The sequence below is a fragment of the Thermobia domestica genome, chromosome 1, assembly GCF_964235325.1.
Source record: "Thermobia domestica chromosome 1, izTheDome1.hap1.1, whole genome shotgun sequence".
Classification (NCBI taxonomy): Eukaryota; Metazoa; Arthropoda; class Insecta; order Zygentoma; family Lepismatidae; genus Thermobia; species Thermobia domestica.
This window is the reverse complement of record NC_137454.1, coordinates 123,460,734-123,473,779: the sequence shown is the minus strand read 5'-3', so window position 1 is coordinate 123,473,779 and position 13,046 is coordinate 123,460,734. Positions and strand designations below refer to the sequence as shown.

The 13,046-nt window shown below is 35.2% G+C and overlaps 1 protein-coding gene across 2 annotated transcripts in view; it reads left to right on the top strand.

The window, feature by feature from the left end:
• Positions 1–10,371: 10,371 nt before the first annotated feature.
• The window catches only part of neur (E3 ubiquitin-protein ligase neur), a 292,329-nt gene continuing 289,654 nt past the window's right edge, over positions 10,372–13,046 (top strand). For both annotated transcript variants that reach the window (XM_081762966.1, XM_081762967.1), the window contains exon 1: positions 10,372–10,576. In XM_081762966.1, the coding sequence (XP_081619092.1) occupies positions 10,543–10,576 (34 nt within the window). In that variant the 5' untranslated portion in view covers positions 10,372–10,542. The remainder of the gene's footprint in view (positions 10,577–13,046) is intronic.

The window sequence follows — 13,046 nt, the reverse complement described above, 5'->3', positions numbered from 1 at the left end:
TTTTGGGAGGGGTACCTTGGCCCACCCCTTTAATTTTAGAAATCACCCAATTTAAACATTTGGTATAATAGTATAGAACCATAGTATGAATCACTATAAATTTGGGTGGTCCACCTCGTTCCCTTTCATGGGTACAAAATTGCCAAATTTTAGTACAACCACGTGTTTGGTCTTTTGGCCCAATTTATCCTCTTGGATGAGGTCCTATTACCTTATGGTTATATGGTTATGTATAGGGGTCTATTCTAGGGATGGCCAAAAATTTTCGGATCCGGATATCCCGGATCCAGTGAGATCCGGATCCGGATCTTGCCGGATCTCGGATGCGAATCTCAGATCCGGATCTCGGATCTGGATCCGAAATTTGGATCTCGGACCTGGATCCGGATCTCGGATCTGGATCTGAAATTCCATCTACAAATACACCTACATTTGAAATTGTGATGATAAAATTGACTATCTAAAATTCGTTAAAACTTTTTTTAGAATTCACTGATAGGTTGCTGTGCTTTTAAATGTTTGCATAACACGTTTGTGTTACCTTTGTTCTTTATTTTATTTTAACATCGCAATATTTACATGTTGCACTTTCTGTCGAAGTCTCTTTAGTAAAATGTTTCCCAGTTCGATTTCTTCCCATTTCAGTGTATAGTGAACTGTCTGAAAACTGATATAAATGGTAACAAATTCTTTTGTTTAGCTCCTCTTCGAAACTTAATGTTAGCTTTACATTGAAAATATTTATTTTATTCTTAGAAAATAAACTTTCTTCTTTTCTCATATACAAATGAAATATCTGTTAGATAAGGCCCTTCTAATCGCAGGGATAGTAGACAAAACAAACTCTTTATTAATAGTAGTTTCTGACTCACGAGTCCAACCACCAACAAATGTAATAATGAATATCTTTCACTTTGAAGGTATATACAACAGAAAATATAGACTGGTTGGCGTGAAACAACAGTAGATTTTTAAACATACACACGAGAATTTCAGGAGAGCGATATGATTGTGTTCGTTGTATGACTTTATTACCTAACTTATGGCTTGCCCTTCTGAGGTCGGGATTTTGTTGAAGGAGTAAATATAAAAGAGATTTCTGTTAGTTTTTCTTCACCCCCCTGGCTTCTTTAATAATACATTGCAGGACGTAAGCAAAACATATCCATGCATCGTATCATTGAAGCATTTTGTGTTTTGTATATTAAAGTGTTCAAAAATATTTAACATATTCGCATTTGTTCATGTGATCTCTGGTTCAATTCTCGGTGGGAACATACATGAGAAAATTGAAAGCTGAAACAATATGAAAATAGTATATAAAAGTCAGAAAATTGATATTAAAACTTTAGCTATCTATTGGGACTGTAAGGCTGTAGTTAAATTAACCCACACGTTTCGTGAAGATATATTACGTCGTTATTGTTTATTTACTATAAGCTACCAGATACATCCTCAGAGGCCATTTTACACTGTTGTAATCAACAGATGAAAACATTGGAAAAGGAATGAAAGGAAGGTCTCCAGAGCCTTAGATCAAGGTACTAACCTAGCATTTGCTCAGTATAACTGAGGAACCCCTGGAAAATCTTGTCAGGATGGCAGGTCTCCGAATTCGAACCCGGTATTATCCAATTACGAAGTAAGAATCCTAACAAGTAGCCTGAGCTCGCTCCGTATTATTATTATTATTTAATTAACGTAATGTTTTAAAATTAGTGCAAATTAAACCGTACTTTCTTTATTGCTGATGTTATAGTTAATAAGCCTACATGAGACATCAGTCCCCCCATTAAGAAAGAATACTAGAACTGGAATTCAGGAAGCGGGGGTGAAGAGATTAATACGGATGAGGAAATTATGTACGATGCAAAAACTGAGTAATTATGACTTCGTCACAGATATATTCACTTACATACGTCAATTAATATTTCTCTGATACAGTGCACTCTTACTGTCTATAGTGGCAGTAAAATGGCCCGCTTTTGTAAACGAACACACTAAGCACGTGCGTATAGGCGCAATGTCCGTGCAAAGAAACATAGGTAAAACTAGAAAAAAGAATAGGGTAAGCGAGGGGAAAATGATAAACCGCCTTTCAACTTGAAAAAAAAAAAAAGAAAACTAAAAATAACTAAACTTAAGAGCTACGAAAGACGCGAGGCGAATTTTATTGGAAAGATTGTTTTTCCTTAGTGATTAGTTGTGCTAACTATGAACATGAATTAAAAAGAAAACAAGTAGCTAGCTCTGAGTTTCCCAAACTAGTTGAAAAGAAAATATTGGATAAAATTTAATAATAAAGAAGCTATTTATGATAATTAAAACAAACTAAACTCTTGGCACGACAGTCCTTTGGTTCCTACCAGCGGGCTTACGTCGAAAGTGGGGATGTGTAATCAACGCATCGACACCCGAAGTTCCTAATGCCGGCTTTCTAGACTGCAGTCCGCTACCTCTTACTTAAGATTAGAGATGCAAAAAAGCCGGCTTTTTTGAATCGATGGTTTTTTTCACATAAAAAGCCGGCTTTTTTGGGAAAAAAACGAGAATTTTGGAAATTTTGGCGTTTTTCATTTTCATGATTTTTCTATCTAAATAGCTTTCTTATAGTATATTCTATACTTAGATAAGAATTCCATGACCTAAATGCCATATTTCGCTCTAAAATTCACCATCAAGATGGATGGAGCACATGTTTTACGAATTAAAGCTAACATGAAGAATGTCGTATTTGAGGGCAATTTTAGAGGCTATTTAACTTTATTTTAACTTTTGAGTTATCGATATTTTTTCTTCTCGATATCATTTCAGTTTGTCGTCTGTTTCATTTCTAAGAGCTTAGTACTCTAGCTTCTAACGCAGAAGTTAAACTTACGTTTTTCTATATATCCGTCAAAGCGTACGTTTTTCAATATATCCGTCTAACCGTACTTCCACATTTCTGTTATACTGTAGCTGTGCAACGATTTAGCAATAATTTTCCGGATACAACCTTGAATACTAATTTATACAAATAATCAGTAGCGGATTCAGAAACGTACTTTGGGACAGGTTTCTCTGATTGTTACATTTTCTAAAATCTCCTAATTTTATTTGGGAGGAGCTTGAAGTTTATGAGTACAGGCATAACTAATACTGTATTTCGTTTCGTTTATATATTTAGCAGGGGTGCCCACAAGGGGGGCTATGACGCAAACTGCGTCATTGAAATATTTGGGGGGGGTTAAAAATCTATATAAATATGTTTGAGAGGGTGTAAAAATTAATCGAAAAGATTTTTTTTTTCATGGAAGAACACCTACAGATAGGCAATTGAGGGGGGGTGCGTCATGGACATGAGGGGGGTGGGCACCACTGTATCTAGCGATAATCTTCCGGATACAACCTTGAAGATCATTTTATACTGAGAATCAGTGGCGGATTTAGAAAAGTTTTTTGAGAGGGTTTTTTTCTTACTAATGTTTAGTTTTTCTAAACATTCGTAATTTTTATTTGACGGCAGCTTAAAGTTTATGAGCAAAGGCATAACTAATAGATATTTCGTTTGTTTTAGACATTCCGTAATTTTGGGGAACAGGCTTCAGTCCGAAAGACCGCCCCCCTAACCCTCGCAAAACCGTCACTGCTGGTAATTAGTAATAATAACGATTTAAAAACAATAAGAAATGAAGTCAGCCAACTCACAGTACACGCACTATTTCTACTTCATAGATGGAATGAAGAAAAGTTTTGTCAGAATGGTCGAATGCTGAGTTGAATTCCGGACTTCTCGATAGAAGCGCAAAAGCTCCAGTCAATCATGTTTGTTGTGCAGTTGTATTTATCTTAACTTAAATATATTCCGTAGTCCTTTTTGTGTGTGTGTGTTGGTGGAGTGGGGAAAGTTCCATAATGATATGAAGGGTGTGAGCCAAGAACATGGTAACTAACAAATTTTCAACTGCTGAGTTACGCAGCATCAGATAGGCAGCAACGCATACCGCTTCGTTTAATCCCTCATGTATAGACTTATGTGAAAAATCAGCTTTCCGACTTTCAAAATGGATTGTGCAGCAGAAAATTTCTAATTTCTTAAAATAGTAAAATTATGGGTTACCATGTTCTTATCTCGCAGCCTTCATGTTCAATCCCTCTTGTTAAAAATACAGAAAACTTAAGGACTGAATAAACCGTGATGGTGCTTATATAAAACTGTAGAATTTCAAGAATATACAAAACCAAAAGCTCTAGGTGTGCAGCCTTTAAGTGTATCATATAAATCTAAGTATTTTTCTTATGTTTTATTTTAATTTTAATTTGTTCCAAAAAGAGGGTATGGAATATTTTGAAGTAAAAATACTACATAGAATTTTGCTACTTATTTGAGTATTTTTTTAAAAGAAGTATTTACTTTTAGGGTTGGCTGGTTTACATCAGCTTTTTTTCTTCTTTTTTTAAATAATCAACTGGTTTAAACCGAAAAAAAATAAAAGGTACGAAAAATGCGAATCGTGTGAACTTCATGGTGACGTTTCCATACATCAAACCACCTGCATTAGTTTTAATTCCTTTTCACCTTTTAGTCAAGGTGTCCCATGTTCAATTCTCGGTCGAACCACAACCCTTCTTTCATGCGTAAACGAAGTAGCGGTTCGGATGTCACTTTAAGCGAAAGTCTTCTCCTTGATAACCTCGGTATTACGTAAGGATGTTAAGCCTGAACATACGAAACGAAACTAAATTGTATATTTCTGCATGCCTGAATGCCTGTTGTTTTATAAAGAAGCCAAGGTTGCTTAAATATACTGATATAAATTGACAAAATTTATCGATTGCCTACGTAGCTTCCAACATTAGCTTGGATTGTACTTTCAATGATATGTACGCACTACATTTGTAATTTAATACCTCAGTTTTAGCGTACTGATTGTGATACGTTGACCTTTAAATTTTACCTGGAAAGCAATAACAGGATTTTTTCCGTTATTGTTTTACATTTAGAGTAATGACGGGATTTTCCCGATGGCTAGGGCGGGAGTTTCTCAATTTAAGAAATTTACTGACCGGACTTCTTTAAGCTTATGTGACCTCTTCCAGCATAACCCCGTTGTTGCATAATAACACCAAGGCGAAACAAACTTATTTCTGTCAATATGTAATATAAATACATAAAGCAAAATATCTAAACCCAAGAAAACCTGGTTTAAACCAAAAAATCCTAGTTTAAACTCCCCCCAAAAAACGGGTTTTTGGCATTTTCAAAAACAACCATAGCTCTTGCCAACCCTGCTTACTTTTGTATGTAGGAGGTTAAAAAAATCTTATTATATACATTGGTTAATCCTTGGGAATTCATAATGTAAATATGTTGAGAAGTAAAACTGTTTGAAATATCTTTTCGAAATTCATGGTTTACTTTCGAGGTTTTATATTATTATCGGCATCAACCACTAATTAAATGACTTTTTGTGTTGTAGAGAAGCGAAACAAAATCTGGTTTATCAATTTAAAGCAGAATTTTCAAAAAAGCCCAAAATTTCCCAAGCAAAAAAGCGAAGCAGAAAAAACCGAGTTTTTTCCAAAAAAGCCGTTTTTTTTCCGAGCCCTTGCATCTCTACTTAAGATAACTCCCCAATTGTCCTCACGATGCTGGGTCAACATCGAAATTGTTGAGTGCCTCTCCGGAAATTGAACACATGACCACGGGCACCTAACGCACGCTCTCTGTCTTGTATAGACGAAAACCTATAGTTACCCACATTGTCTAATACAGAAATAAGTTCTGATTCTCTAATAGCTGCTGATGGTGATAGTCAAGGTTCACCGAAGCATGATCCCAAACCCAAACTGAGATATTGATGTCACTGGAATGCCTGAAAAGTCATTGTGGGTAAGTGAATTGCCCACTTGTCAGGATGAAGGGCGATGGTGATGTGAAATGCAGGGCTGTCAGAGGTACTACTTATGATAATTGGATTTATAATATTCTATGTTGCCATAAACCCTCTTCAGGAACAAAACTGTTAATCTTAGCTTTGAAAATGTTACATAAGGAGTTTTATTGCTATCATTAGGTTGCATTAGGAATTATCGGATTTATTTTAACGCTTAACTTTTACATCTCTTCTGATTTACGAATATTTAAGTCGCGATTATCCCCTTAAGGTCAATTAGTGATATTTTAAATCATTTCAAACCAACTTTATATATGGCTAGTATAGTTATATGGGAATAATTGAGACCAGAAGCAGTCTACAGGCTAAGTCCAAAAGAATCTTGGCCGACCTCCTGATAAACCACGTCTTTCAGTAAGGTGAATTGTGGCAATCCGATACCCACATGAGGAAATCTTCGGTTCAGTGTGAAAGCTTCCATAAGAACCAGCACTCTAATCAGTGAAATGTGCTTTGCTAATTTTTATTCAATGTGAAAGTACCTAACTTTATTGCTAAAAAAGAAAAGGCATTTATTTCAAACAAGTCGCCATTACAGTTTTCGTATTTGAACACAACACTCATGAAAAGTCATGTCAAAGAGCAACTTGCCCCTGAAAAAGAATATTTATCGGTTTTTAGTTTCTCGTGTTCCCCAAAGTACCGGTACATGCCGAATTAGTGCTCGCCTTCCGTTCGCATTACCTAGGTAAAACGGCTACGATCTTGGTACTAGCACTTGTTTCGGTGTCCAGATCTCAAATATTTATCTTTAAGCCTGATTCAATGTATGAATCCGAAATTTCAAATCTAGATAAGGGGCACCAAAATTCATAGTTTATTCTCGGTGCTCATATTGTGATTTACTAAATAATTATTAAATCTAATTGTAAGGTATACATTTGATATTTAGAGCAGACTGAGCAAGACAAATATACGTAAAAACTAGTCAATACTTGTCTTAACTGTTTGTTTTCTTAACTGTCAATGAAATGGGTGTATTGAGGAATTTTAAATATTCGAGTTTTGTATTCCGGTTTCAAATATAAATATGTGTGTACTTCATCTCGGTCCTGCAAGCGGGTGGACCTAGATTTGACATTCGAATTCTCATCCGGGTCAAATCAGGTTATTTTTTAGTAAGGCAAGCATTTGATCTTTAGTGTAGAATGGAGACAAATAGACTTGTCAATATCCGTCTTTTGTCTGTTTTCCTCTTCACTGTCAGGACTTCGTGAAATTACTTTCGGTGAATTTTTGATATTCAAGTTTATCACAATTTGGGTGGGATGTGGGTTTGGATAAGAATCAAGATCTGAGATCCGGATTTCGGATGCAGATCCGAATTTCGAACCCAGATCCGAGATCCGAATCCAGATCCGAGATCCGAATCCAGATCCGAGATTCGAGATCCGGATCCAAAGGATCCGGACCCAATCAGATGCGGATCTTCGGATCCGGCCAGATCCGGATCCGGCCATCCCTAGTCTATTCCCTATCATAAGACACAGGTACATTTGTGCACCCCTTGAAAATTTGGGAGGGGTACCTTGGCCCACCCCTTAAATTTTAGAAATTGCCAATTTTATATATTTGGTATTATAGTATAGGACCCTAAATAGATTACCATAAATTTGGGTGGTTCACCTTGTTCGCTTTCATGGGTACGAAATTGCCAAATTTTAGTACAACCACGTGTTCGGTTTGGGCTCAATTTATCCCCCTTGGATGAGGTCCTATTACCTTATATGGTTATATGGTCATGTATAGGGGTCCATTTCCTATCATAAGACATAGATACATTTGTGCACCCCTTTAAATTTTTGGGAGGGGTACCTTGGCCCACCCCTTTAATTTTGGAAATTACCAATTTTATATATTTGGTATTATAGTATAGGACCCTAATATAGATTACTATAAATTTGGGTGGTTCACCTTGTTCGCTTTCATGGGTACGAAATTGCCAAATTTTAGTACAACCACGTGTTCGGTTTTGGCTCAATTTATCCCCCTTGGATGAGGTCCTATTACCTTATATGGTTATATGGTCATGTATATACATTGGTCCATTTCCTATTATAAGACATAGGTATATTGATGCACCGCTTTAAATTTTTGGGAGGGGTACTTTGGCCCACCCCTTTAGTTTTGGAAATTGCTCAATTTACACATTTGGTATTATAGTATAGAACCCTAATATAGATCACTATAAATTTAGGTGGTTCACCTCGTTTCCTTTCATGGGTACAAAATTGCCAAATTTTAGTACAACCACTTGTTTGGTTTGGGCCCAATTTATCCCCTTGGATGAGGTCCTATTACCTTATATGGTTAAATGATCATGTATAGGGTTCCATTCCATATCATAAACCATAGGTACATTGATGCAACCCTATAAATTTTTGGGAGGGGTACCATGGCCACCCCTTAAATTTTGAAAGTTTTCCAATTTAAGCATTCGCTATCATAGTACATGATCTCGACATGTATCATGATAAATTTGGGTAGTCCACCTTGTTTCCTTTCATGGGTAAAAAATTGCAAAATATAAACATAAGCAATATGTTGTACCATGTGTTTGGTTTTTGGCCCAATTCATTCCCTTTGACGCGGTTTTATTACCGTATATGGTTATATGGTCATGTATATAGGTTCATTTCCTATTATAAGACGTGGGTACATTCATGCACCTAAAATTGGGATGGGGTATCTTGGCTCATCCACTCAGTTTTAGAAATTGTTTAATATAAGCATTTGGTATCATAGTACAGGTCTTCAATATGTACCACTATAAATTTGGATGGTCCACATCATTCCCTTTCATGGGTAAAGAACTATCAAAAATCAAATTTCGGAGGTTATTGACTCCTTTGATAAGTATTTAGCACGTTATATGGGTATATACAGTGGTTTATTACCTTTATATGTTTATATTCCCTTTTAAATTTGGGAATTATCAAATAACAAAATTCGGTAAATGTTTTCTAGAACCCATTGTAGATGTTGGTGTTCCTCTTATGACCAAATATTCAAAATTTAAAGGTTATTGACCTATTTTTTTGATACGGCTTTATTATTGAATGAGTACAGGATTTATTACTTTTTCATAAGACACAGGTGTATTTGTGTACCAATCTTAAATTTTGTGAGGGGACATTTCTTATTGTCATATCAATAATTGGTAATTGTTCTTAAAATTGGATAGTGTCTCATTCATTGGGTAAATCATTGTCAAATATTAGTATGATCACGTGTTCAGTTATTGACCTATGATGGGATTAGGAGTCCAGAACATTGGTACATTTAAACTTTGTAGGATAATTTGAGAATTGTCAAATGAAATTGCGTCATTGGTTTTGATTATTCCAGCCTATGGACCAAATATAAACGTAAGTAATACGATGTACCACGTGATTGACCTTGATGAGGTAGTGTACAGGGATTCATTTCCTTTGTTGTGGTACTTCTTAAGTTTGAGTACACACTTGTAGAAAACAGTTGGTTCTACTCAGGTAAACAATTGATGGACATTATTGACCTTATTGAACATATAATGATATGATTAATTCTAAGACTTAGGTATATCAAGTATTCGTTAAATTTGGGAATTGTGATAAACAGAATTTTAATATAAGGCGCGAAATTTGAAACAATACTTTGAAATTTAGTCACAGCTCATAGTCTAAGATTTTTTGTGGTGATTGATTTGACCTTGAGCTTTAGAAATCTGATAGCTAACCTTGTTGAATCTTATGACTCATAGTCTTAAGGGAATACATCCTACAACACTGAAATTTAGTCACAAGGTGATGTAATCTGACACTGGCAAAGTTATTGTTGACGCAATTTGATTGGTTGATCACTATCTTTCGTGCAATCTGATAGGCTGATCACTATCTTTCGTGCAAACTGATTGGTTGGTGATTTACAAATCTTTGCTGCATTCAGTTTTAAGTTTTGTTTAACATTTAAAAAGTTTTTGAAATTTTTGTTTGAAAATTTTTTGTTTGAAAATCGTTTGTTTGAAATTTTTTGTTTGTAAACTTTTTTGTTTTGAAATTTTCGTTTCAAAATTTTGTTTGAAATTTTTTTCGTTTCAAAACTGAAATTTTTTTTTGTTTGAAAGTACTGTAGTACTAGTGCTACGAATATACTTGTAACCCAAATTGAACACAATCTGAGATATAGCCGCTCTTGAAATAATTTACAATACTTTATATAGGGCATTGTTCTGTATTGTCCTCGGAAAATTTTAAAGACCGCATCGCAACACAAATAATGAAATAAGCAATTACAATACAACTGTTATGCTGATTTTCGCGAACTAGTAAAATTATGTATTGCTTTGACGTAAATTCTGACAGAATGAGGTCAATGGTGCGAAAACGCCCACATCTTGTAGATACCGATTAAGGAATAGTATCTTCGATATATCGAATCATGATCGCACAATATCGATATTACTGTTATGTTGTGAATGACCTTCGTCGACAGGTTAGCAGAAAAATTTGAATTAAAGTAATTGCTCGAGGCTTACAGAGATTGGTGCGTCATATAATGTAACAAAGCACTAGACTTTCTCGTCTTATATTTGATATTTGTGTGGTTGAAGTCAAAATTATGAAGAATGGGGCAAGCAGGGAGCGCACTAGGCCACTCAGGTGAGTGTCACGTTTGTTAATTATCATTGTCAGGTATAACTAATTGTTACTTACTTACGTTCTATCAAATTGAAATACTCTGCCTATGTAACTTTATAAACAATACACGAACTGTGTTTGTGTGTCAAGCATTAATAATAGACCTATTCAGATTATTAATGTATAATTGTTTATTTGTGTTTACAGATTTCGGTCATTGAACGTTACATTGTCAAATCATCAATTTCGATAAAAATAACCAAATGCATAACAATGATAATATAGTAATAATAACACAATATCAGAACCTGTAGAAAATTTATAGTATTTCATGTAGAAGTGGTAATAGAACACAGAAGAAACGCAGATCAGGGGGTTCTCATGTATACTATTACCTTACTGTATAATATTCAAGTCAAAGATTTAAGGCTGTTGCATTTGTAATGCCTTTCTCTGTCTGCCTCTCGTTATGTTCAACACTGGAACATAAAAAATAGGTCATAGCTTCGAAGAAATAAAGAATGAAAGAAATAAGAGGTATTCTTGAGCTATTATAATAATTATAATGCAAGATTTACGGTAAGCCAAACACCAGTTCATTTAGACAGATGGGCTTAAGTTAGAGTTGCCGCTCCATCTGAAGGTGCCCTTGGACTTTGCAACATGCAAAAAAACAGTACTTAAAGTATTAAAAATTGTTACATTTCACTTCAGTACTCCGCGTGCTTCACAAAAATTTAAAAGTTTTTCTTCATCCGTTACATTTGTTTGCCGTATTCGCCATATTTTACAACTACTATGCTGCTGAACCCTTCCGCAACCGGCAAATAATACTAACTTCCACATATCTTTTCTCGTATTGAACATAACTCTCCTGCCGAACTTACATTACTAAACATCAAATAAAAACTTCAAATTATCATTTCTGACCTCCTTTTTCCTGTAAATTTTCCTGATTTTTATAAAAAGCGGAGGGGTAACTCTAAACTTAACCCGACAGATGTATTACTCTTTATATCATTCCATATATATATATATATATAAATAAATAAAATAGGCATTGCTCGAGCGGACTGTTCTACTAAATTTTGACGCACTTCTTACACATTCAGGTTAGGTTAGACCTTGATATTTCTTTTAGCAGAACATGCACTACAGGAGGAGCTCCATTACTTCTTGATGATTGACTTCCGGTGGACAGTTTAAATACAGTATGGATGTATGGCATAAAAACACAGCACATAAAACACGAATCACCTTGTAACGGATGGTCACTAGAAAGCATGAATGCTACCTAACCGAGTCAGGGCAGGAGCACAGCAAGAGGCCCGAGGATTAGCGGGGGGCCCGCAGTAAGGAGAGGGCACGTCAGCGACGGGGGTTATAACCTACGTATAGTAGAAGAGCACACTTCCACTACCTTGAAAATTCGTTTCAATATGCTGTGCACTGACAGTAATTACTGATATTTACACTCTCATTCCTTCACGAAAAATGTTTTCACTTATATTGTATTTTACTTACTAACTTTCTATTTGGTACGACCGTTAGCTCGAGTAAGCCCAAGAAGTATGCTCAAACAATGTGTTGTTCAAACGAATAAACTGAACGAACATTCGAGCTATCCCAGTTTACGGATCCACACATACATTCATTTAATATGTACTTTTACCGGAAGTAAAGTATAGATGCTTTGTGTCGGACAGCTTTCTTGTTACGGATCATACCGCATCACACTGCATTTACATAGAAATTCAGTCCTCCATTTCACGCTGAGAAAGTAAGATTTGTGTTAAGTTTTATTAAAGATGTCAAGAGGTAAGACAGGATGTCTATCGGTCACGAAAAAGTTACGAAATTTAGCTTTTTGGTCACGATTTTTTTTAACTGTGCAAATGTAAGTACAGATTGGAAAGTTTTGTTCTGTAAAACGTCAAACTTCATCACTAAAAATATTTATGATCTTCTTTAGACGTTACCAAATCGCAAGCAAAGTACGTTTCTATCACATGGATGAAAATTAGGCCTAATTCGCACCCAAATTCGCTCTTGAATATGTTAGGAAATTTTATGATTGGGTAAAGAAAAAGTCACGAAATTTCAGTTTGGAATTTTTGTAGACACCCTGTAAGATTTTTATATATTTTGATTAACTTATTTATGTATTTTTATTTTTAAATAACATTAGGTCGTCTTTGCAAGCTTATGAATCTGTAAACTGGGATAGCACCCTAACCTTGCCGTACTATGTTCCCCGATAGCAGAATTTTCTTTGTCTTTCTGCATTGAGCTTTTGTAATTCAAAAGTTTTCTGCAGAAGAAAGTCTTCTGATTGTTAAAAATATGCTTTATGCGACGTAAAAAACGGTTAAAACAATATTTATGCAAGTTGTCCATGCATTTAAGACATCCACACATAGCAATCATACACTTTTCTGTTGGTTATATATTTTTTTCCTCTGGCAATTTTTCTACGCAGGCGCGGAAAATT